At 45.1% G+C, this 27,073-nt stretch overlaps 1 protein-coding gene across 1 annotated transcript in view; it reads right to left on the reverse strand.

Moving 5' to 3' along the window:
• Window positions 1–2,521, reverse strand: part of SEZ6L2 (seizure related 6 homolog like 2) — a 201,945-nt gene extending 199,424 nt beyond the window's left edge. The window contains exon 1 of the mRNA XM_086928968.1: window positions 2,282–2,521. Within this exon, the coding sequence (XP_086785094.1) occupies window positions 2,282–2,378 (97 nt within the window). The 5' untranslated portion in view covers window positions 2,379–2,521. The remainder of the gene's footprint in view (window positions 1–2,281) is intronic.
• Between the last annotated feature and the right edge of the window lie 24,552 nt (window positions 2,522–27,073).

Below are 27,073 nucleotides of genomic sequence, written 5' to 3' on the forward strand. Positions count from 1 at the left end.
TGAGGCCTTCAGAACGGGACATGGTACTCCAGGTGAGGAATTCACAGCTTGACATAATATTCCTGGTAAGGTCTTCAGAACTGGACACGATACTTGCAGTGAGGCCTTCAGAACAGATGTGATACTGCAGGAGAGCAGGTGAGACCTACAGAGCTGGATACAATATTCCAGTTGAGGTATCACAACTTGACACGATACTCCAGGTGAGGCCTTCAGAAACGGGACATGGTACTCTAGGTGAGGCCTTCAGGCCTGGAAATGGTACTCGAGATGAGGCCTTAAGAACTGGACACATACTCCAAGTGAGGCCTTAAGAACTGGACACATACTCCAGGTGAGGCCTTCAGAACTGGACACATACTCCAGGTGAGGCCTTCAGAACTGGACATGGTACTCTAGGTGAGGCCTTCAGGCCTGAAAATGCTACTCGAGATGAGGCCTTTAGAACTGGGCACATACTCCAGCTGAAGCCTTCAGAACGGGACATGGTACTCCAGGTGAGGCCTTCAGAACTGGACATGGTACTCTAGGTGAGGCCTTCAGGCCTGGAAATGGTACTCGAGATGAGGCCTTTAGAACTGGGCACATACTCCAAGTGAGGCCTTCAGAACTGGAAATGGTACTCCAGGTGAGGCCTTCAGAACTGGACATGGTACTCCAGGTGAGGCCTTCAGAACTGGACACAGTACTCCAGATGAGGTATAAAATGACACAATACTCCAGGTGAGGCCTTCTGACCTGGACATGGTACTCCAGGTGAGGTATCACATCATGACACGATAATCCAGGTGAGGTCTTCAGAACTGGGCACATACTCCAGGCGAGGCCTTCAGAACTGGATACAATACTCCAGGTGAGGCCTTCAGAACTGGAAATGGTACTCAAGATGAGGCCTTCAGGCTTGGAAATGGTACTCAAGATGAGGCCTTCAGAACTGGAAATGGTACTCAAGATGAGGCCTTCAGAACTGGTTAAAATACTCCAGGTGAGGTATAACAACATGACACAATACTCCAGGTGAGGCCTTCTGACCTGAACATGGTACTCCAGGTGAGGTATCACATCATGACACGATACTCCAGGTGAGGCCTTCAGAACTGGACATGGTACTCCAGATAAGGTCTTCAGAATTGGGCACATACTCCAGGCGAGGCCTTCAGAACCGGATACAATACTCCAGGTGAGGTATCACAACATGACACGATACTCCAGGTGATGCCTTGAGATCTGACACAATAATACTCAAGCTGCAGTCTTCACAACTTGACACAATCAAACCGTGAACGCACGTCTTGCATCTACCTAGATACTAGCATTGGTTTATGTGGCATAGAGGCAGCCCTTAGGGGGCCACAGGAGGCGGCTTAACCAACTGAGGTTTGTATTATGAGGTCTGTAGATAGCTGACATATCTCCGACCCATCCACCCATTAAGCTATGTTAAAATTGGGCCTTGCAACCCGCAGGTAAGTGAACAGAGTCTGGAAGCAAGAGAATAACAAATTGAGCCATTTTGCCAGCCCTACAGAAATGTATCGTTCTCCGCTCATTGCCTGCTTCTGAAAAATACTTTCATATTAAACAACTGGGGAAGGGGGTGTTGCTGCTGTCAATAAAACACAGTGCTTCCAAAAATATAAACGTTAACGTTTTGGCCCACATAATAGAATAATGAAGGAAAGGAATGCCTGACACCCCTCCCCCGCTGCGAGGAACGCGCCAGTCAGTCAGAACTCTGACAAGTATTTATAGTGATTTTATAGGCACCATCAACCTTGTATTTTTCCTTTACATGGCCGGAGGGGAAAAAACGTTACCAACCAATGAAAAGAAGGAGGAAACGAGCTGACCTACCATAAAGGCATCTATAAACGCGATATATTCTATTAGACATCCCAAGGTTTCTTGCGCATTTCGGCTGACGTGCAATAATATAGCATGCGCATCGCCCAATACCGCAGCCCGGATCACCTCCAGCACACGACGTGTGCTGGCGGTTAGGGGCACTGATATCATTAGTCCAGCAGGTGCAGTGGCACCAGGTCTCACGGTTATGAGGGGCACGCTGTCCTATGCCACCTAACAAGGTTCTGGGAGGGGGGCATTTCCCTGGCTTGCCTGAGCCCTATGGCATTCCTGCTACGCCACCGGCGGGGAGCTGCGTTACTGTTGTTTATCGACGGACTGTCCCATTTTTCGTGCTCATGCAGCCGATGCAATAACATATACGCAATCTGACAACATACATAATTATGGTGACCCCCAAATTGTGGTTCCTTACCTCGCACAGATGCCAGGGCGCAGAGGACAGCAGCCAGCCGCGGCCACGCCATCGCTTTCAGCACCCCCGTCCCCTCGGAGAGGGGGGCCCGTCCCATGGCAGCCGGAGCAGGTGAAGCGGGAGGATGCGGAATAAAAGATCCCTGTAGAAAAATCGTATGGCCGACAAAAAAAATATATAAAATGACGAATAACCGAGAGCGGGTGGAAACAAAAGCGTTCTCCTCAGCAGCGGCGGCGTGGTCTATTACTCACCGGTGCCTACAGCCCTCCCCCTCTCTCTCACGGCAGCTGGGGCGACGCCTCTTCCTCGTGCGCGCCAGGCAAAATGACATAAATAACGGAATTATAATAAACCCACAACTGAGGCCGTCATAAAAATATAGAGAAAAAGCCTTTTCTCATATAAAAAAAAATCATGCATAGAGAGAGAGAAACAACGGGCTCGGGGAGAGGGTCTCCACTGTAACCTAGACTGGGGAGGCGCTGTCACCAGCTCCGCGATGTCCCTTCGGCACCAGCTTCAACGAGCCCATCTATTGCCGGCAATTTATTAGCGCCAAAAAGCTACCAAAGCTATGTCGACGTCTTAGGTGCTACAGGCAGCGACATTGAGCCCCGAAAAATAAAACACACAGACCGCCCCCCACCTTCCCCTGTTTGGGTTGAAGATGCGGAGCTGCACTACGTCAGTTCCTGGAGCAATATATATGTACTGTGCGCGCGCTGGGGAAGAAGAGATTCTGGGGACGCTGGTGGCGGAGGACGCCGGTGTCGGGGGCGGGCTGCCTGTAGGTAGATGCAGGCCCTTAGTGAACCTGGATTTGGAGGCGGAAGGAGTAGAGGATGCGCGCCCGGTTGGCAAGGGCGCTGCGCCAGATCATAGGCTGTGCACTTTGAAGAATGGGACATCCTCCATCTTCTCTATAGATGAATTAAGACCTTCATCCTTTGAGATAGAACAGAGGGCGGTGCACGTGTTTGCACATGCTTGCACCTAAAACACCTAGACGTTGCCTTTGAGTGAGCACTTAAAGTGCGCACATCCTGGTGAGCTGGAAGAGGCTAGTGAGCTCTGGAGGATGTGTATGTGATGAATGCAGACCCTGGTCTTCTGTATGTGGTAGGGGCCTGTGTCCAGGTCGAATAACGTGGTGGGATGGGTCTCGTAAGTCTGGGAGCATTAAAGGCTCTTAGATCATTTGGAAGGGATGTGGTCCTTCAGGTTTATTTATGTATTATTTATAAGTTTTAAATATCACTAGCTAGACCCGAAGTTATCACAGTGCTTCACACCCAATCTGATTAGACCCCTTGCGATAGTCAATGGAATATTTTCAGCCATCTAATATGTAATTTACTCCATTAGCTCATGCTGTTCTACTGCACATAATGTCACAACCTTAACTGCCTAACGATCCTCTTTGTCTGTATGTATGCATATGCATTAATTCAAATGGCCTCGCATTAAGGGCCTCATTACAATGTCAGGCAGAAAGCCTCCGCCCGACAGTCGGAATTTCCTAGACCCTGTCGGAACCCTTCTGACCGACTCGGCCGGTTTTCAATTCACCCGACCGATTATGATGTTTGCTGTCGGAAAGTAAACCGCTCACTTACTCCGAATCAGTTCCGACTGGCTCTTGGAGCATCCGTGTCGGTTGGAACTGCATTGTGCACCTCTACAACCAGCGTTTCGACCAACCGATTATGATGTCGATTTCCAACAGCCTTTACGGTTCAACCGGTCCAACACGAAAAGGCTGTCAGAAAGTGACTTTGGGAGCCCCTAGCAGGGCCCCCTTCATCCTGCGGCCTCCGGTTGGGGGCCGAGGGGGTACCTAAGGGAGCCTCCTGTAAAACCATACACTGTGTGGCTGGCACTGTTGGGTACCTGGGACAGGGTGCATGGTTTTACACACACACCATTTCCCCACAGGAGCCTGTGTTGTCAGGCAGAAAATGGGCTCCCATAGGGAACAATTGGACTCCGACGGAACAGTGTTTGGTCGCGTTGTAATTGGTCAGGCGGAACCACCAACCGCAAGTCGGTCGGTTCCCGAATCCGAGACGGTGTCGGTCAGAAAGTTTCCACCGACATTATGAGGCCCCCTTGCACTTAATGTTTTACAAATTAAGCACTGTGAGCTATAGGAACACAGCTCAGTTTGTGTAAGTGTGTTGAAGTATTTGTTGAGGAGAAGGTATTTAAGGTCCTGTTTCAAGCAGGAAAAGGAGGGGTTGCAGCAGAGATCTCTAGGGAGTGAGTTCCACATCGTAGGTGCATTATCAGAAAATGAGTGTGTTTGGGAGGATTTCTTTTTCAGTAGGGGAGGTATGAGAAACGGTGAGTTGGAGCATCTTGGAGTTCTGGCTCTACCAGCTTTAGAAAGTTTGTTATCTAGATAGTGGTTGTGGGAGTAGCACACTGAACTACTGAACTTCAGCTAACAAACAAATATTTAATCTGATCCAGTAGATGAGCTGTATATATGGTGGGAATAATAGAAGAGAATGGGAGGGTCTCACTCAGAGGTCAACATGTGATTCATGCAGATCTTGTCCTCTGTAAGCTGCACACTTTGGGCGTCTACAGTAGCAATCACTCTTACAATTGTTGTTTAGTAACATTATTTTTAGTGAAGATTGAAAGAGCAATACCAACAATAAATAAAAATGGTTAGGAAATGTATACAGTAACAAGTATTGCAATCTTAAGAGACAAAATTATAATAAAAAATACTATTTGACCAGTTTATATAACAAGCATTTACAATGCAATGGTTTCGCCTTTGGAAAAGTTAGAGCTATTGGCATTTTAAATGACAACATTTGTATTTATGTGTTGGTTTTAAAAACAGATAAATAAATGGCATTGTCATTTACATTGCCATTAGCTTAATCTCTCGCAAATGTGAGACCTATTGTACCCTACGGACGAGCTCAGCAGACAGCAATTACTCACGAACAAAAATCATGCAATGAAGACGAGGGAAACTTCAAAATATCAGAAATTACAGCCATTTGAGCAACAAGAAACTCCAAGAAGCTAGTGCTCCCTCCTGTAACCTCATATTAAATGGCAAAATTACAGGAAGCTAAAAATAATGACACGGACAGCGGGAGGGGGGGACGCATAGCTGCCAAGGTTTCAGATTGCCATGTGTGACATTTTCATAATTTCAGCAAATTTATGAGTGACATTTCAGCGACTATGAGTGACACTTTCTCACGAACAAAAATCATGCAATGAGGACGAGGGAAACTTCAAAATATCAGATATTACAGCCATTTGAGCAACAAGAAACTCCAAGAAGCTAGTGCTCCCTCCTGTAACCTCATATTAAATGGCAAAATTACAGGAAGCTAAATATAATGACATTTCAGACATTGACAGCTGAAACGCTTAGCACTGGGAACTTGCTACACTGCATGAGATACATAAATTCACTACATGGAATTCAGTTGTGCACGTTTATTTTAAGGTTAGACTACTGCAGTGCTATATTGTAGGCAGCTTTCAGAGACCCCCCCGGCCTTTTGACCAATTTTTAATGAAAAGTCTCACCTTGCTCTGGGAGTGACGACAAAGGGACAGGAGCAGTGGCAGTAGGAAAATGATGACGGACATTAAGTGCAGGGCCCGTGCGTGAATAATCGCCGCCTCAGCGTTCTGTCATAGCGTGTCACTACAGTGGGAGTCGTGTGCGTCATTCAACGCACTTAAAGGAATGCACGGAGGACACCTGGAACTTTGATGGCAGCAAGGCAGCCATCTTGTCATCTTATGTTGAAAATGTTTCCGTTGTTTTGTGTATTTAAATTTTTTTTGGGGCAGCGCTGTAATCAATTAGTGCAACCGAACAGTGGTTTGATGCAGTGATTGGGACACTTCACGTGCAGTTTCCCTGCTCAAAAGCCTGCACTCCATTTCAAAGAAAATTAATTTGTGCATAATGATTATCGTGATTAAGAATGCGGGCTATGTGAAGCAAGATGCAATTCTTCTGGTGAGTGTTCCCGTGAAAGCTTACTCTTGGCCCGCTGTCTGATGCAGTCGGGCGGTGAGCAAACGCCTGTACCACAAAGGACTGCCATGCTCAACTTGTTCCATGGGCTGGCTCCAAGTGTATTTTCAACTCAGTGGGGGAGGGATGCTGCAGCTGTTCCGAGCTTGTGCTAAAAGCTGCTTCTTTTTAAGGAGAAACTGCATGCATGGGCTTCTCTTCCGAACGTCTGCAAGATTTTATTGGATGAAATCCCATGAGGCTGAAGTCTTGGACCACAGTAAAAAAAAAAAATCAACTGATAAGGCTGATAGCAAAAAGAGTAAGCTGTACATTAAGCCCTTGCACTCAATGAATGGTGGAGTTCCTTATATCCGTTGCCTAAAAAACAGGCAAGAGATCTTTCTCGCTGTCCTTTTAATTCCCAACAGTGCAACTGAGACAGTACTTTGTGCGCTCTCAACAAAGCACAGATATTCCAATAGTTACCACTGTGCTGACAATAGCGTTCTCCATCACCACACATAAACAAACAAGGGAATTCATTAGACCGAACCCTTAACATGCCAACAGATCCCACATGGTCCTCATGGATGGCTATTGTGTGTTACTAGAAACTCGCATCTCCCACACTCGCCACTTTCAGAACATCCTAAAGTTAAAGGTGAAGACAACTATTGCACATTAACGCAACATTGCACAGATGGGCCCACACGGACAGCGGGAGGGGGGATGGGCACACGGACAGCGGGAGGGGGGACGGGCACACGGACAGCGGGAGGGGGGCGGGCACACGGACAGCGGGAGCAATATTCCGGCATAAACAGAGCACAACCAAGCATGCGCCTAAAAGTTAGTGCTTAGACACGCAGGCATGGTAGCACTAGAATACATTGTCAGAATATCAACTGACATGAATGTCGTCTCCTAGAAACCGTTTACTAAAATATCACACGAACAGTGGGAGGGGGGGCAGGCACACGGACAGCGGGAGGGGGGCGGGTGAACGGGCTCACGGACAGCGGGAGGGGGGTGGGTGAACGGGCTCACGGACAGCAGGAGGGGGGGCGGGTTAACGGGCACACGGACAGCGGGAGGGGGTGCGGGTAGGCACACGGACAGCAGGAGGGTGGTCAGGAAACAGCCAGCGGGACAGGGACAAGACGATCAATGAACACAAATATCGGTGTAAAAAAAAAAAAAAGTACACTCCCACAGTGGCCACGTCTTCATGACGCTGCGGAGAGGGAAAGAATCGGAGGAACGCCCACCAATCACCTCGGGAAATGACGGACAGTTCTCTCTTCCAATGGCTATCCTCCATTTATGGAGCTAGCCAATGGAAGAGAGATGCGGAACGAAGGCCACACTCCTCCAACATTAGATTTCGCCTGCGCCGAAAAGCTGCGCAGTGCGCAGCTTTCGACGTGGCGAAACCTAAAAAGAAAGAGGAGATGAAAGGGAAAGAAGAACAAAAAGGGGAGAAAAGGGAGTGGGAAATAGAAAAGAGACGAGGGAGGGAGAAGTGGAGAGAAAGATTCAATTAAGGTATTTATGAATTCAAGGAGGCAAAGGTAGTGAAAAGTAGCCAGTATAAATCAGATTAAATCTTCTGGTGTAACATCAACGAGGAGACAGTATGAATTCAATGCTCATCACAGATAAAGTTCCCCATGACTAGTTAAGAAACGTCTTTCCAACAAGAAAGTATAACTTTAAAAGCAAGAGCAATAAAAAGATCAAATAACAAAGGTTTAGGAGATAGGTGTTTTAAACTAGGTGCGAAGAAATCTAAGAAAAAGTTTTGGAAAGTTATTGGTATAGTACATTTGAAAATCTTTAAAAATGTTCAATCTTTTAGAACAAATAGAGTTCCAAAATTAATGAACATGAGAGCAATAATATAGCAACTGCTTTAAAGAACCATTGCATGTGACCAACACAAGGGAGAAACTGAAGTTTCAAATTTAGAAATAAGTTCTGGGGTAATAACAGCTTGATTATAAATAAATTAAAAAAAGAAGGATTGAGTAATGCGAGCAACTCTGAAGGTACTGAATATCTTAAGCCAAAGTGTATCCGGAATTGGACAGGGAACGAAATACGGATGGATTTGCTTTTAGTTCTTACAGAAATAGGTGACAACAAAGGGTCAGATTACGAATCTGGCTATCTTTGACTGCCAGACTCACAGTGGCGCAGTGGTGGGGTCCTGCAGTCCCCCTATTCCAAAGAGGCGATTTGGATCGCCGCCGCTGAGATGGATGCATCAGGGAACTACCATTCCCTGGAGTAGCAAACCAGGGGTATCCAATATGCAAGGCCGGACTGCTGCAGTCCGTTGAGCATATTTCGAGTTTCTTCATCACCAGCCTTTTCAAGACGGTGAGCTCCTGATAAAAAGGCTGGTGGTGGGGAATCAAAGGGGCCCCTACAGGGCCCCCATGCCCCCACAGCCATGGAGATGCATTCAGGGGGACACAAAATGTGCCCCCATGTTTGCATGCACCCCAAGTTCCAGCACTGCATGGACTTGACAGTCCATGCCGTCCTGGAACTTCTTTTGCGTTCCCATTGCAGTGCCTATTTTTAGGGCACTACTGTGGGAACGGCAAAGAAAAGACAGCCAGAAACAAGTTGCACTCCTAATCTGACGGTCAGACCATGCACGGCTTTGGCAGTACTGTGCCGGCGCAGCACCACCATAATCGTAGTCAGGCCCAAAGATATATTCATATATATATATATATATATATATATATATATATATATATATATATATATATAGTATGATTTGGCGCAGGGTTCCTATAATTTTTCATGTATTCTTTTCATGTTTTCTGTATTATGACATATTTATGCAGTGATGTGGATAGGCTTGAATTATTTGTATGATTTCCGCGGTACACAGACAAAATATCGATTTTTAAATATCGATATACAAAAATATCGAAGTTTAAATATCGATGGGACAAAATATCGAAGGTAAGTAATATCGACAGTCTTAATATCGATATTAGTATGATATCAGTAATATCGAAGTTGTAAATATCGATGTCAATAATATCGAAATTAATAACTTCGATGTTACTAATATCAATTTTTAAATAAATTTAGTGTATATTATATTGTATTTATTATGTTTTATTATTTATTTGTAATGTAATTTAATTAAATATTGTCTTTTACTACTGTAGCGGGTTGTGGGTTTATAGGGGAATAGGGTGGGAAGTAATTTAATTATGTTAAATAATTATTAATTAGTAGGAATTATTAATTAATTAATTGAGAAATAATTTTTAATTATTTTTAATTAATTGATTAATTGATAAATATGTTCTGTAGCGGGTTATTGGTTTATAGGGGAATAGGGTGGGAAGTAATTTAATAATAATTAATTAATTGATATATGTTTGTACATATTTTAACTAATAATTAATTGGTAAATAATTTCTATTAATTAGTTAATTAATTAATATCATTTTGTACATATTTATAATTATTAATGAGTTGGTAATTAATTAATATTAAATATTTAATTACATTAATTATAGTAATTTTTTATATATAATTTATTGTTATTCTTAATTAATTAATTGGGGAAAATAATATTAATTATTAAATTAAATTAATTACAGCAAATGTGCTAATATATTTACTTTATTGTTATTGTTAATTAATAATTAATTGGTAATTAAATAATATTAATTCATTTTGGGTAAAGGAGTATTTTTAGGGTTCAGGGTCAGTTTTCAGTTTTTGGGTAAAGGGGTATTTTTAGGGTTCTGGGTCAGTTTTCAGTTTTTGGGTAAAGGGGTATTTTTAGGGTTCAGGGTCAGTTTTCAGTTCATGGGTAAAGGGGTATTTTTAGGGTTCAGGGTCAGTTTTCAGTTTTTGGGTAAAGGGGTATTTTTAGGGTTCTGGGTCAGTTTTCAGTTCATGGGTAAAGGGGTATTTTTAGGGTTCAGGGTCAGTTTTCAGTTTTTGGGTAAAGGGGTATTTTTAGGGTTTAGGGTCAGTTTTCAGTTTTTGGGTAAAGGGGTATTTTTAGGGTTCTGGGTCAGTTTTCAGTTCATGGGTAAAGGGGTATTTTTAGGGTTCAGGGTCAGTTTTCAGTTTTTGGGTAAAGGGGTATTTTTAGGGTTTAGGGTCAGTTTTCAGTTTTTGGGTAAAGGGGTATTTTTAGGGTTCAGGGTCAGTTTTCATTTTTTGGGTAAAGGGGTATTTTTAGGGATAAGGGTCAGTTTTCAGTTTTTGGGTAAAGGGGTATTTTTAGGTTTCAGGGTCAGTTTTGGTTTTTTGGGGTACAGGGATATTTTTAGGGTTCAGGGTCAGTTTTGGGTTTTTGGGGTACAGGCGTACAGGGTAAAAACAAAAAAATATTACATTAAATCAAATAAATTACATGAAAAAAATTAAAATTACATTCAATTATTAAGTGTTTTATTTATTTTAAATTTATATGTATTAGTTTTAATTTTGTTTTAATATTTTTATTTAATATTTGTGAAATTATATGTATTTTAAAGTTATTTTTACATTATTATTAATACATTTTAAAAAACGATATTTTTGATTCCGATATTTTGTATTACGATATTATTTTTTCGATATTTTTGTACTTACCTTAATGAAGATAGGATTCCGATATTTTTGCTGTCGATATTTTTGCTCCGATATTTTTGCATGTCGATATTTTGTCTGTCGATATTATGTCAGACATTCGATTTCCGCCTAGCAGAAATGTAGGCAGTTCTCTTTTCCCTCTTTTGATCTGATTTTAATTGTTTTTTGTGGTTTTTAGTAGAGTCATGAATTTCCTCTTTTTGACACTGGTAGTCCGCATAATCAGAGTCCGTTTTGGACCTTTGAAATGAGGAGGGGACACTAGTACTTGGAGAATAATAATGACAGATCTCGATCTTTTTATATATCATCTATCTTTGACACTTTATATTTATATGCACTATATTGCAAAGTACGCACTTAGTTTGCACTTTCTATAAAAAACAGAAAAAAATATGTAAAAATTGGTTTTTGCACAAAAATAATAGGTATATAGGATGTCTCGTTTAGCACATGTTGGCAACATGGATTTATCCAGTTATTTTTTTACAGACTGCATGATATAGAAATTGCAGGGGGCAATTGGATTTACCCAATAAGATGTGATTTTTACTAAAAATCCAATTAATGCAAAAGATGTGATATATTTAAAGAAATCCCTTTTTTCTATGAAATGGCCAAAAAAAGTGTTTAAAAAAAATATGATATATTTTTGTATAGATTTCATATTTATAATATATATAATATCTAGCAGTGACTTGTTTTATGATACATAGATGTTATCAAACGGTGCTATTTCTTTACCCCCAAATGCTATGTGGCATGTTATACAATTGAGTCTGTTTTCCATAGATACCATCATGTGACCTGTGATGTCCTGCAATGGGTGTGGTTACGTGCATTTTAAAATGGTAGATGGCATTTTCACTGGGATACACATGATCAAGGGCTTCAGAGCTCGAAACGCGTTGTGTGTGGGGTCTCTTTGAATAAAGAAAGAACATTGCCCAGAAAACTACGAGGTCTGCGTCTCTTTCCTCGCCGAAGCCGCCCGTGCGTGTGGCAGTTGGAAGTGGTTCGAGTGCTCGGGATATATATATATATATATATTCGTCCACCTCGGTTCCTTATGCCGGAAATCGGAACGCTCTGTCACCGGTTCGTAAATCCCCGATATATATATATATATCCACACACCAAAAGAGTTGCCCCCTCGGAAGAGCAGCACAGAGGTGAGTTGCTTTCTCGTTTTATTGTGGAAACTGAAGCAAGGTGGTCACGACATCTCACAAAAGATATTCAAGCCGGACGCGTTTAGTGCGTTCTCGCACTTTATCAAAGGCTATTAATCAACAGTGCAAAGCAGTTCGGGCACTTGTCTTTAAACTCCTGACACCGCCTATGTGGGCGTTGACTGATGAACAGCCTGCTGGTATAGGTAGTGCTCGAAGTGTTACTACAGTGAGTTGGTTTGCATTGCGATCGTTCCAAATATATTAGACACCCCAGTGGGTCTGTGTAATGTCCCACTCTCACCAAGCTGCACGTTATGACTTCTCACACAAACACCTGTCAGAAAAACTGCAGACCGCCAGTTGGTATCAACATCGGTCCGCTGCCATGCGGTGGGGCTTCTTCCACGAATGAGCATTGCAGTTAAATATCCATACACCAAAAGAGTTGCCCCCTCGGAAGAGCCGCACACAGGTGAGTTGCTTTCTCGTTTTATTGTGGAAGCTGAAGCAAGGTGGTCACAACATCTCACAATAGATATTCAAGCCTGACGCGTTTTGTGCATCCTTGCACTTTTTCAATGGCTATTAATCAACAGTGCAAAGCAGTGCAGGATCTTGTCTTTAAACTTCTGACACCCGCCTATGTGGGCGTTGACTGATGAACAGCCTGCTGGTATCGGTAGTGCTCGAAGTGTTACTACAGTGAGTTGGTTTGCATTGCGATCGTTCCAAATATATTTGACACCGCAGTGGGTCTGTATAATGTCCCACTCTCACCAAGCTGCACGTTATCACTTCTCACACGAACACCTGTAAGAAAAACTGCAGACCGCCGGTTGGCATCAACATCGGTCCGCTGCCATGTGGTGGGGCTTCTTCCACGGCTGACCATTGCCATTAAATATCCATACACCAAAAGAGTTGCCCCCTCAGAAGAGCCGCACACAGGTGAGTTTCTTTCTCGTTTTATTGTGGAAGCTGAAGCAAGGTGGTCACAACATCTCACAAAAGATATTCAAGCCTGACGCGTTTCGTGCATCCTCGCACTTTATCAAAGGCTATTAATCATGTAGTGTAGTTCCTATATTCCCAATAGGCTCTGCGCATTGGAATAATATCTACTGTAGTTTAGACGTAGGACTGAGGTCTACTAGGTCTCTACCGAATATATTAAACTTAATAGTGAGTGCCAGCTAGCTCAGAGGTCACTAGAAACTTTCTCGAATTCACAAGAAGGGATTCGTTTCTGACAACTTTGTTTCCCAAGAATAAGAAATCAAATCTCTAGAGTCGCGGAAACAATAGATAACTATTTTACTCAGTCAATCGTGCATACTTTGTTTCAACAGAGATGCAGAAAAATAGAGAGACAGGCGTTTTCAATAAAAGTATTTATTGAACAGTCTTCTTTCTCAAGCATTGGAAATGAACTGCTACAATCGTAATACTGGTTTTAAAGTACAAGGCATATAATACACACAGTATTATAAAGTAGTACTGTAAAAGCATGATATGGTTTCTAAGCCATAAAAGTGCATAAAATGTATAAAATACATACAGTAATAAATAATGACTAAAAGTACTCAACTGGTGCTTCTAAAATACGCCTACCCCGGTGTACCTAACCTAAGTCTAGCACGAGGGAAGAAGTAAGTGAGGAGTAGTATAAGTTTAGTAGTTCTCTGCCAGGAATCTATTTCAAGAATTCTCTAAGAGGTCTAATCAGCTCCGTACCTTGGTTTTAGAATGAAGGAGGTCTTGTATCTCTCTCTCAGAACTCGATTTCCCAGATACCCGCAAGGGTAAGCCGGAAACACTGGAGCTGGATTTCTCGGCAAGAGAAAAGACAGCGTCTCTCTCAGTGCGTCAGCTGGAGGGTCGGCTTCCTTCGGCACTTGCTGCTGCAGGGCGTCGGGCAAGTAGATAGTCGATCTGCTCCAAACCACAGTGTGTTTGACTGGGCAAACCTGGGCATATTTATACTTTGAAGGTGCCAAGTGTGACGCATGTTTGGACTTAATATCGTCACTCAAAGGCTAAATTCTTGAAAAACGCCAGGAGTTCTTCGAGAACTTAATATTCAAGCAGGGGGAAGTTCCTAGCTGCTTGGAGGGCGCTAGGTGACGCAGTAGCGGAATGGCCGAAGCTTCGTGAGGCTCCTGCAGTCCTGTCGCCTATAAGGCATTTATCCTGAAGTTACGTTCCTGTTTTTAGCTGTAAAAAGTGGGCAACAACGGCGGAAAGACTGGTGCTGCTGTCGGGAAAGTCTAGCTGGCGGAGGATACTGCTGACGATCGCTTGCAGGATGGAAGCTGATGCGACGGTGACGGCTCGGAGCAGACCTGGTGCCTGTGCGGGAGACGGCTGCTACGAGAGCACCGTGGTCTCCACGTGGTGAATAGGCCGCAGAGAGAGCTGCGCATCGCCGGCACTGTTGGGGAAATCTTGGCGGCAACAGGCGGCGGCGGAAACTTGCAAAAGGTACGGGCACATTGACTGCGTGGCGGACACCTCAGAGGCTCGTAGTTCGGGAAAGACTATTAGACCTGCGCATATGCAGAAGCGAGATCATTTGGCGGCGGCCATTGTGCATACTCCCACGCCACCGACACACGGGCGGAGCGCTGGGAGAGAGAGACATTTGCTGTCCTGGGTGCGCTGTGCACAAGGGGAAAGCACATATTTGGCACGCTGCCCTGGAAAGTGAGTGAAGCATGGAATGGAAGGCAGTATACTGCCCGTGCACATGACGCAGCATATTGAACATACGGACGGCTGCTGAGCGCAGACTGCGGATCTAGGAAGGGCACAGACTTTGGGACCTTGCTTCTGTGACACACCACACAGCAGCAAAAAGGGCCCTATGAGGGATATGGCAGTTGCATAAACCGAATAGATGTGGATTTTGTAGCTGGGCGAGAGTGGGAGGCCTAGCTGCTCCTAATGCTGTGCCCTGCCTGAAGTCCTGAAACTGGTGAGATAAAGCTGGGTCAGGTGGAGAGACAAACCAGCAGACCACTACAGTTGTCCCAATGACTGGCTGAGAGGGGTGATATACCGTGTAGAGATATTCCTTATTTGAGCTCCCAATTTGGACGCGCTACACCCTTCGCCAGTAATACGGGAGGGTTAGGCGAGAGCTCAAGACTGTCGGGCGGCAGAGATACCTGGGGTGACATCTCTGTCTGAATTCCGCGCTGCCATAACTGGAGGTGCCTCAGCAACGGGTCATTGCATATTCGGAGGAGAATTAATCCCGGGATATCCTACAGGGCGTTTGGCCTGCGACGTAGAGATATATTGCAGTGGACTGACGTTATGGGAACGCCGCCTAGATTCCCGCCAATCACGCCTCACGTTCGAGGCCGAAAGAACTCCCAAGAAGACACCAGCAGAAGAGGGGCCTGTTGAGGAGGAGACATTGCCTGGTGCGGGCCCGGGCGCTGGCAGCGACTTGCAGGCCATTCTTACAGAAATGAGGCAGGGCTTTGCGACTATAGTGTCAAAAGTGGACACCCTTACGACCCGTATAGAAGGCATCACCCACAAGCTGGACAGTCATGAGACAAGGATAAAGGCGGCAGAGCAACGAATATCAGACTCTGAAGATGTCACGGAGCAACTCAAAGTGGCGGTGACCCAAATGGACAAACTCATGCGAATAATAAACGCCAAGAATGAGGACATTGAGTTAATTCAGCGCTAAGATAATTCCTTTGGGAGGGAGGTGTGGTGTGGGTGGCGTTGCGGACCTGTTTTCTTTCAACGTACTGTGGGGGTCTAGCGTCCACGGATGTCCTGTCGTACTATCAGGCCTCTCATCTCCTTGTTCTAAATGACTGGTGGTACGGGGACAGGGGTGACCCAGCATACGCCCTGGAACACCATCAGATGGGGACAACTCTTTACATCATATACTATATGCAGCACACCTTCGCAGGGGGCTGCCGCAACTCAGCAGGTATTCCAGATTTGGAGGCAGGCATTGCGTCGTATGGGATGGTGGGGCAAACTGACTGCGGAAACCCCGTTGTGGCAGAATGGACACTTTCCGGCTCTGGAGTCCATTCGGGGGTTCAGGGGTTGGGACGACATCGGGATCTCGAGATTAGGGAATGTCATGTCGGGTACTACGCTTAAATCCTTTCAGGACCTCCAAACGGAATACGGTATGCCCGGTTCCAATTTTTCCAATATTTGCAATTCCGTCACGCTATTACACCGAGTCTTGTGGGTTTGGATTCCCTCCCAGAGTTTAGTCCCGTGGAGGCCAAGGTCTTCATGGGAGACTTAAGTGAAAAAAGGATATCACACATCTATCAGACTCTCACCACACATTGCTGCTCAACACTACAGAAGCTTAGGGAGTCGTTGGAAGGGGATGTTGGGGCACTAGAGGAGGAGGATTGGCGGGAGGCACTGGAGGCCCCTGGAGGTGCGGCAATAGCAATGAGATTGAGGCTTATTCAATTTAAATATCTCCACAGAATTTACTATACTAGGGAGCGGTTGTGGAAGGCAGGTCTTATTGCGAGCCAGAACTGTCTGAGATGTGGTGGGGAGGTGGGGACACTGCTTCACACGGTTCGGGACTGCACCTCACTGGCCAGATTCTGGAGAGGAGTGTGGGGTTGTCTGGCAGAGGTTCTGGGGTGGGAACTCCTGCGTACGGCACGACTGGGCTTGCTACATGTGATGGAGGGGATTGGGGGGAATAGGTACAAGAGGCATTTATTGGTCTTAGGCTTGACCCTCGCTAAGTGGGATATTGCAAAAGCATGGAAGGATCCCCGAGCACCTTCTGTTCCAGTGTGGAAGAAGGGGTTGGACTTCTGCATGGGTTTGGAGCAGCCTATTTTTGAGTCCCGCGGCTGCCCGCGTAAACACTATCGGATTTGGAAGAGGTGGGCGACTACAGGGGCTTGTGGCTGGACCCTCCAGTAGAGCGAGAGGTTACAGTGGGGAATGTGTGCTGAGCCATATTTGCGGATTTATAGATGATACTGGCCTGAGACACCAAGAGCTGACCAAGGGGGACGGGGTTGTGTGACCAGAGGGGAGGGGGGTTCCAGGGAAGGGGGGTTGGGGTGAGGGGTGGGAAAAGGGGGAATTTCACTGTGTTCAGTTTGATATTGTAGCCGTATAAAATGATGCACAGATTGCTATGACAATGATGCTTTGTATTGCTTGGCGGCTGCCTCCGACATGCGGGGGGTTGCGATATATGTGCAATCTATCAAATTAAATCTGTTTTAAAAAAAAGAATGAGGACATTGAAGCCAGAAGCCGCCGCAACAACATCCGTATTTTAGGGATACCCGAAAGTACAAACACGGGGCGGCTTGAGCAGTATGTGGAGAAAATGCTCATGGCGGTCACTGAGGAGGGTCCTCTATCTGCCCAGTTCATAGTGGAAAGGGCACACAGATCGCTGGGACCACGTCCACCTCCTGGGGCAAACCCCCGCCCCATCATAGCCCAACTGCTAAACTACCGGGATCGTGACGTTGTCTTGAAGGTGGCAAGGGACAAGAGGGAACTTAACTACTCTGGAGTGTCATTCACCATCTTTCCGGATTTTACAGCTCGGGTGCAGGAGGAACGCAAAAAATTCAATGGGGTGAAGCAGAAACTAGGCCAGGAGCAAGTGGATTATGCCCTCCTATATCCAGCGCGACTAAGGATTACTCATCAGGGTAAACAAAGCTTTCACATGACACCACAATCGTCGGAAAAGTTCCTTAAAGAGATGAAAAAGCGGAAAGCTGCCCTGGTAGACCAAGATGAAACTGAGCAGATGCCGCTATCGGACGTGGAATGATCTGGTGCTGTTTCGTAGAGACAAATGGAAAGAGGCGTCGCTGATGGAGCGGGGGCATTCACTGGAACTATGTGAAGGGGACATGCGAACCACTGTAATGTTTACCATTGATTACTGCATTGGGTTTGTTCAGTATTTTACCACTATAATATTTGCAAAGCTTAGAGTAAGTAGAAAGTACAGCAACGGATATCTTATACCGGACACCCTTGCTGTCCTGGGGACTGTTGAGAGTGGACAGGCCCTTGACTTATAGCAAGGTTCAGGTGCGCCATTTAGAGAACGGACCCCATTGGACGTTCCCCTAATACTTCGTGGTTTGGGTGTGTTGATGGGTGGGTGGGAGGTGGGGCGGAGAATGACTGGCATGCTTCAGTGGGAGAGGGGTGGGATGTTTGGAGATGGTTGCTATTGTCTGATGTCTAAGGTACACATTGAGATCCAGATGTTTAAGTTACTGAGGGAAGGCAAAGACAGGCTTGATAATGCTACAGGGTGGGTGAATACTGTGAGCGGTGTAAGATGGCAATGACTGGGAATAACTCATCTGTTACGATGTTGTCCTGGAACATCAGAGGTTTGACAGATGCTAGAAAGGGTCGGAAGATATTAGCATATCTGGAGCGTCACCAAGTACATATTGCTTTACTGCCGGAGATGCACTTGCCTCCATATGCTCAAGCCACCTTCGCTAATAGATGGGCAAATATACGACTATTCTCATCGTACTCTACTTATGCCAGGGGCACTGCTATACTTATTAAGAAAACTGTACAGTTCCAGGTCTTGGGTGATATGACGGATAATGCAGGAAAATATGCTATAGTGTGGGGTAGGCTAGGCACTGAAACTATTACTATTGTGAACTGCTATGCCCCTAACATTGATACACCAGAGTTTTTTATGTCCTTGTGGGCCATGTTGTAAATATTGGTTCTATGCATATTGTGTGTGGGGGGGATTTTAATGTGGCTATGGTACCTAGCTTGGATAGAGCTGATGGTCATGCACAGTATAATAGACGCTCAAGGGAGGCTCTACAGGGCATTACGCAAGAAGGAGGGCTGATTGATGCCTGGCGCTTTCTCCACCCTATACAGAAGGAGGGCACACATTTTGCTTCCTACACGGGCACTTGGGCACGCCTAGATTACTTTCTTGTTTCTAGAGGGATTAGCCCGAATATCCTAAAAACTGCGCACCTAGCTAGAATGTATCCTGATCACTGCCCTGTCCTGCTACGGCTGCGCGTCCCCGGATGTGATATGCCCAGGCCGACGTGGCGATTCCAACCTAATGCACTGTTGGATGCAGTGTTCAAGACAGAACTAGGAGATGAGATTGCAGCTTTTTTCCCACTTAATAAAGGGTCCGTAGATAGTGTTGAGGTGGTGTGGGAGGCATTCAAAGTCACGGTACGAGGATACAGCATCTCTAAAAGCTTTTGGGTGTTACGTGATATCCAACGTACGATTCGGGCTCTGGAGCGAGACTTGAGGGATTTGGAGGCACGCATGGTACAAGTGGAAGGCGGAACAGTTAGTGCTGATTTTAGGGCTAAATTATCGGAGTATGAAGCAGAAGGTCAACTTTGGCACGTTGGGCTACTGGCTCAAATACTTCAACCCCAGTGTTAGATGAACTTTGCCCCATGTGTGGAAGCTTCCAGATAGAGAATGAGCAACATATCCTCTTTTTCTGCCCAGCATATGCACAGGCCAGGAAAAGATGGATAAAACCAATATGCCTAGTGTTAGGCTTGAGATCATGTACACAGGCTTTGAGAATTCTCTCAACTAACACAACTCAACCTATAATATTTAGTGTTAGTAGATTTTTACATTGTATTTTTTTCCAAAGGAAAAAACTGGGATATCAACTGTAAATAGGATCAAGTCCAGAGATAGAATTGACAAATTTTTTAACTACCAGCAGGGGGCCCATTACAGAATTTTATTGCTGCTTGCGCATTGACTGCCTCTAACATGAAATGACCTGTTTTTAGTTAATGGTTTTTAAGTTTCATGCTGTATTGTTTTATCTCGTCTTTTTTTATCTGTAATGTATATGGATTGTTCTTTTATGGCAACAAAGCCGAAATAAAGAATTTTGAATTGAATTGAATAGAAGCTGCGAGAGAGACTAAATTTTGTGGGCGACATTGGACTGCGCGGCGATATTGCGAGGGAGAGCGGCCTGGAAAGGCGCTGGCAGAACTTACCAGTAATCCACGGTTTGGCACTAACATCTTAGAAATCGACTGCATAAGCGAGGGGCTCTGTCGGGACACTGAGGGCATACTAGAGCTGTTTGTAGAACACTGTACCCATTTATATGCCACACAGAACACGGGGGTGGAGGGGCTGGACAACTTCTTAAACGATATTGCGCTGTGCTGGCTGAGCGACGTACATAGAACATTCCTCAGCTCCCCACTGGAATTGGAGGAAATCAGGGAGGCAATAATGTCACTCAAAATGGGAAAGCGCCGGGGCTCGACGGGTTGCCTGCAGAATTTTACAAATGTTACATAGACATAATGGCCCTGGTGCTGCGAGAGGTATTTGAGGAATCGCTTGAGGTAGGAATGCTGCCCCGATCGATGCGTGAGGTTGTAATAACATCATTACTGAAACCTGGGAAAAACCCGGCGGCCTGTGATTCTTATCGCCCCCTGTCACGCATTAACTGTGACGCAAAAATATTGGCCAAGGTACTGGCGACCAGACTATCCTTGCTAATGACGAAGATTATACTCCCGGATCAGGCCAGATTCGTCCCTGGCAGATCTACTAGCCACAATCTACGCACACTGTTCTCTCTCATGCAGACTATTGCCCCAGATTTTCCGGTAGCTGCGATCTTTCTTGACGCCACTAAGGCCTTCGATTCGGTCAAATGGCCTTACCTACGTGCAATTCTGCAACGCATGGGGTTTCCTCAATTATTTATCTCCTGGATTCAACTGCTTTATACCCAACCCACTGCCTGGGTTCTTATCAACGGTCGCTTATCCAATCCGCTCCTCATAACACGAGGCACCAGACAGGGGTGTCCGCTCTCCCCCCTCCTTTTTGCCATAGCAATAGAGTCACTGGCGTGCCGAATAAGACAGCTGCATAAAGATAGTGCTTTCACATGTATTATACGCAGACGATATAACGATCTATGTCACCGACCCGCAACACAATTTGAACCCCATTCTATGAGAATTTATAGTCTTTGGAAGACTGTCAGGGGTGCAAATCAACTGGGGAAAATCACAACTTTTCCCACTCACGCCTGCAGTCCAGGAGTTCTCACTAGATTATCCCCTTGAAGGGTGTCACACAGACCTGCGCTACCTTGGGATCCGGGTGACACTCTGGTACAACTATGGTACAGCAATTAACAATTTGACTTCCAGTGTTACACGCTGGATATCTCTACCTTTGTCCATGGCAGGTAGAGCATCACTTATAAAGATGGTGATACTACCGCGTTTTTTATACCTATTCATAAACACACCCTATTATCCAGGTGCTTTCTTCTTTAAAACATTGAAAACCAAACTAATTTGATTGATGTGGAGTGGAAGACAGCCAAGGCTCACATGGTCCATAATGGCGCAGCCATATGAGAAAGGTGGTTTTGACATCCCAGACTTTGAGATATACTACATGAGTGCGCAGGCGCATTATGCTTACCATTGGATGTCGCCCACGCCTTGCATGCCTCAGATAGCGGCTGAGGATTGGATAGCTCACCCTCTCCCCCTGAAAGGGCTTATACATGGTCCGGTTATTGTTTTGGACATGCCGCCCACAACGGTCTCATGCACTGTGGACGCTTGGAGGCGAGTAGCGAAGGTACTAGAGGTTACCCTGTTGTACTCGCAGAAAATGCCTCTCTCATGTCACCCCAGCATTGTTTTATTCCAGGAAAAGGGGTTCCAAGCTATGTGTAGTCGTCTTGGAGTGAAAACTTGGGGGGACCTGTTTCAGGCAGGGCGATTCCGTTCCCAGGACCTCTTCTTTGGTACTATTCCACCTACGCCACTGGAGGTCTTCTACTATATAAGGCTGTGGCAGGGACTGAAGGAGGTGCTGCCGGAGTATGCCCTGGAACCAGAGAATCTGGCACCGTTACATGCTATGCTGGGCTCCATGGACGGAAGACACTTGGTCTCTGGTATCTATGGAAGCATCAGGGTGCAGCGACGGACAGTTGAGGGGACGGCCTGAATGCATTGGGGGGTAGGCATCAGTGCGGAGATACCTGATGATCAATGGGACTATTGCTGCGGTATGACAGCTGATATATCCGCTAGCTGCAGGCTTAAGATTATTCATTATAAGATATTGCAAAGATTATATTACACACCTGCTAGGAAACTTAGATTCCAGTTGGCTGATAATGATAGATGTGACAGATGTCAGACAAGCGGCGCTGGGTTTATACATCTGGCATGGGAATGTCCGGGGGTAGGGGAGTATTGGACTCAGGTACATGAAGCACTTCAGAATATGATAGGCACGACTCTGAACAGACATCCGTTAACTATGTTAATGGGGTATACACTGCCGATAGCCAAAGAGTGCAGGAAATTTCTGGATATTGCAATATTGTTGGTGAAAAGAAGGTTGGCATGCCGTTGGGGCAGGGGGAGAGCCCCAAAGTTTAAGGACTGGCTGAATGATGTCCTGTATTGTCAGGAACAAAATGCGGTGTACGCGGAAATGCAGCCCCTGGCGTGTAAACCCAAAGACATATGGGGGCCCTTACAGAGCTATCTCCTGAATACTGCAGACTCGACCTCGAGGGGGTCGTCGGTTGAGAGGGATTTGCAGGCTGAGACAGATAGTGTACCGAGGTAACTGTTGAGATTCTGGAACGTGGATACTAGCACTGGTGACTCCTGATGTGCTATGTGCAGGTACATAATGCGCTCTTACCTTTCCTAGGGGGAGGCAAGTCCAATGCAAATCACGGACGCAATGTTCAATGACTGTATAATGTTGATGTCTCGCTGCCCTGGTGACTTGATATGGTATAAATGTATTTTGTGAAGACACCCTGCTGTTGTTATATGCAACGTTCCTGGACTGAGATGCATAATATATCTCTGATGCACTGACTACTTATATGTACTGTAATACTGTAGTATGCCTGTTGATTCATAACATCTTGATTGCTTTATTTGATGGAAATTGATGATCTGTACTTTTGTCATTTTATTTCTCTCTGTTTTTTGTTTCATGAATAATATAAAACATAACTAAATTAAAAAAACAAAAACAAAGTTCCTAGCTGCTGAAGGCAGGTTTTTCCAAGAAATCGTTGTTAATTCTCGGAACCTAGTGGAAGTAGCCATGCCTTATTTGGTCTGTGTGGCTTAGACCAAATAGGGTAGTGATTTCTATGCCTATATAAGGATATGACAAAGTATACCTATATAAGGGCATGAATCGGGAAAATTACACTAGGGGCCTAGATTCGATTACAACACCCACTCCACGATCTTAAGTTCAATTAAGCTACCCTAATAAGCACTGAACATATCTAAAGCTAGTATTTACAATCCCACCCCAAAATACAAAAAATGCACTTCGAAATGGTTTGTACATGATAAAAATATTGAGTATTTCTACAGTACGCATTTTAAGGAAGTGATGACATTCTAAGCATATAGTATTGTATCTGAATATGCAAACTGAATGTATCATGAATTTACATTTATGAAAATGGCTCTTAAATACAGAAAGAAAGGTCAAGACCATTTCATAACATAACATATCATGTCAATGGTTATATGAGTACAAGGCCAAATATATTTTCTAGGCAGTGTTTCAAAAAAGAAAATAATTTCTTATTCTCTAAGAATAGTTCTACTTTAAGCAGATTAGTTCAAAAATTTTGGAGAGAAAAAAAATGTAAATGATTGTGAAAAACAGAGTCCCCAAAGTTAAATTTCTTTGTTTTGAAAAATTGAAGGCGGAATTTCAGAGTTCAGGGAACGCTGTGTGCATGAATCAAAAGTTATTCTCGGTGTTAGGAGAAAACATTAGATCATCAAGGCTGGCAATGAAATCGTCTACCACAGTAGGTGAAAGTGGAACCATTTGATCAAGCAGATCAAATGTGCACAGATGAGAAGCATTGCCGTCAGCGCCAGGTGCCGCATTAGCAGTGTTCAAATCAGATAGTACCTGTGTGCCTATTGATCCTTGTATCTCACCCTCAGTTAGACTTACTGGTGAGACCTCAATGAATGCCGTCATCAGGATTGGTAGCCATTGGGGACAACACGATACATGAGCCGTTACAGGACCTAGCAAGGCGTCGACATCCAATGGAAGGACTGATGGAAGTGTAAGACAGATGTCCAACACGCATTCCTCTCCGCAAAGCAGGCATCGTAGAACAGGTAAGATGCAATATTGCCAGATTGGTCTGAACGATAGAAACCAGGTTGTGTTCAGATCTCTTAAACGAACCAAGCCAAGAATCTGTGAAATCCTTACCTCATGGCAAGGAGGGTCCCTTCCACGTTGGTCTGGGTATCATTGGTTGCTGGACTTGCCATATCAGAGCAGAAGGAATAGAAATAGAATTCCTGCTACGAGTCCCGAGATGAGAGGCAGGCCGCCGAACACAGAGTGCACGAAAGTTGGAAAAATGCAGAGGACTGCTTCAAATGGTGTTAACAGTCCCGAAAAAATCATCTATAATACATGTGCGATGCCACTGGTACCAGACATGTTTAAGATTTGACTTAACATTTCTGCGAAATGTACTGGACAGTTTGTTGATAATAATGCATGTATCTCTGCAGATGTCCTCGCAACTTGCAGATCATACGTTTCTTTAGACGAGGTCAGTGGCACAGACTTTTGCAAAAGAATGGCTTTTATTGTGCTTAAAGTATCAATTTGTATAGAAGAAATATTAAGTGAAGGCCATAATGTAGTCCCACTGTCTGTCTTTTGAGTTGGATACAATACTTGCACACAACAAGTGACCATGGACGACACACTAACGAGATAAAGTTTTCCTGGCATCATGCCACAGCAGCTGTGATCATTCAACATAATGTAATTGCATTTGGATAGCTGCCTGAAAATGGGTTCTATCACAGTGGAGGGAGTACCGTGCAGGTGGCAAGAGAGGTTATTTGCAGAACCGTCGCAGGCTCCGTGTAAATTAATACCTTTGCACAAAAGTGTACCACTTAGTGAGTTTTTACAATTTTTTCAACTAAGGAATACCTCTTTTCCCTTGTTCCAACATTTGTGTGTGTAAGGTAAAGTCCATGTCGACTTAATGTATTCTTTACCCAACCTTTCATACAGGCCTGCTGGCATATGCTGTAGACAATACTAACATTGGAAAATCGTCACTGGTATCATGATGGTGCCATGAATTATCCATTCAATGACAGGCTTCTCAGAAACTGTCAATGGTAATCTTTCCAGTTTTTCAATACTCAGCACCGTATAGTCTGCTCCTCTTTGTGCCAAAGAGATTTGTTTATCTGTAAGGTTAAATACAGCAAACAATGACGTTGTGTTGATTAGACGCCATGGCACGTAGCCTGAACGAAGATTTTGCAACGTCAGGCCTAACTGCATTATAGAACGGAATTGAGACTGGCCATGTTGTAACATTAGCAAGTCCTGTTCCGTTATGTCAATTGCAGAGGGTACAATGCTGTCCAAAGAATACATTCTGGAGGACAGCGTCCTTAACCCATTGTCCACTACAGAGAGAGCTTTCTCTAAATTAATACAATCAATTTCTCGTATTCTTTCTTCAGTTTCCATTTGCGTTATTTTCCAAGCTTCGTGGTACGCAGCATATATACCGACTTATATAAAACGTTTTTGCCGTAGTTTGCGAGGCCAAATTAATAAATCTCTCAAATCATTGCTTTCTTTAAGTAAAGATAAGTGTTGTTTGATTTCCGGAAGTGTGGATGTCTTTAGCCACTCAAGGCATAGCTGTCCTACACTATATGTTGTTACTATCCCTGAATGTTGTCTCTGGGAGTATCTTAGATCTGGCCTGTTCAGTTTTAACCCCTGTGTTTTGTTCAGGAATCTATCATGACAGTTATTGGTGTCTGTGGGCCAGATTAACCATTTTTTCCAATCAGGATTAGTTCTGTTTTGTGTTAAAATAAATGGTACGTCTACCTCGTTTTCTGTAGTGTCATTACTTTCAGAAGTGGGGTTAGGTAAAGACGGTTTATTCAAATCTTTTGTCTTAGCCAGGCCAAGACAAGAAGTCTGTTGAACATTATCGTTTAAAAACATTATTTGTTCCGGTATAATGCAGGCTCTGAACAAGGCCTCTAAATCTTGTACTTGCCATTCTTTCGTGCCCCAGACAGTTTTTGTCTCAATGTTGTCTCTCCAAAAGTCAAAACCTAATCTAGACAGCTGAGCATAAAAGTTTGCAGAATACGGGGGGCGGAGCTAGCCGGCGTCGATGGCGGACGCGTGAGCTTTCGGCTCCTCGCCTTAGCCCCGGAATAATCCTCTTAATTCATCCTAAGAAGTGTCCAATCTACCATAGCGGGCTCTCCTGCACCCTCCGACACCCCTAGATTCTGTTGGGTGCCTTTTGGACATTGGCTGGCGAGCCTCTCCGAGTGGTTTGAAGCACGGCTCCTTGGCGACTCGACGGCGGAGGACTGGGCCTGACGCCGCGTGCTATCCTGGAGAGAAGGCCGGGCGACGTCGCCTGACGTGCGGCCTCAGAGTCGGGCGTGGGCGGACTGGTCTCCGGCCGGACTAACACTTGGATTTTTCCTTCACCGGAGTGTCCCCCTCTTGTCTGCTATCGCCCCACATCAGAACGACTTGTCTTCCCAAGCGGGGGGCCACCAGCAGAGCGGACACTGTGCACCCGAACCACGAGGCGGAGCAGTCGCCATTTCGGAGCGATCACGGGAGCGGATTCACCCTGCGGCGCCCTGCTGTCCCCGTGTCCCCACGCCACAGCTGCACGACGATGCCCGGTGCTGACATTGTTGAACTAATATTACCCAGTGTCTAGTGAATGTGGGTATCGCCGGAGTGCTTGGAGACTGTTCGTCCGCCATAACGGACGCCATCTTGGCTGCATCGTGCCTCTGGCACAGACCTAGTATCTAGTGGCAGTGGATCGCTGGCTGGTGTGTC

Source organism: Lissotriton vulgaris, chromosome 7, assembly GCF_964263255.1.
Source record: "Lissotriton vulgaris chromosome 7, aLisVul1.2, whole genome shotgun sequence".
NCBI classification, from domain to species: Eukaryota; Metazoa; Chordata; class Amphibia; order Caudata; family Salamandridae; genus Lissotriton; species Lissotriton vulgaris.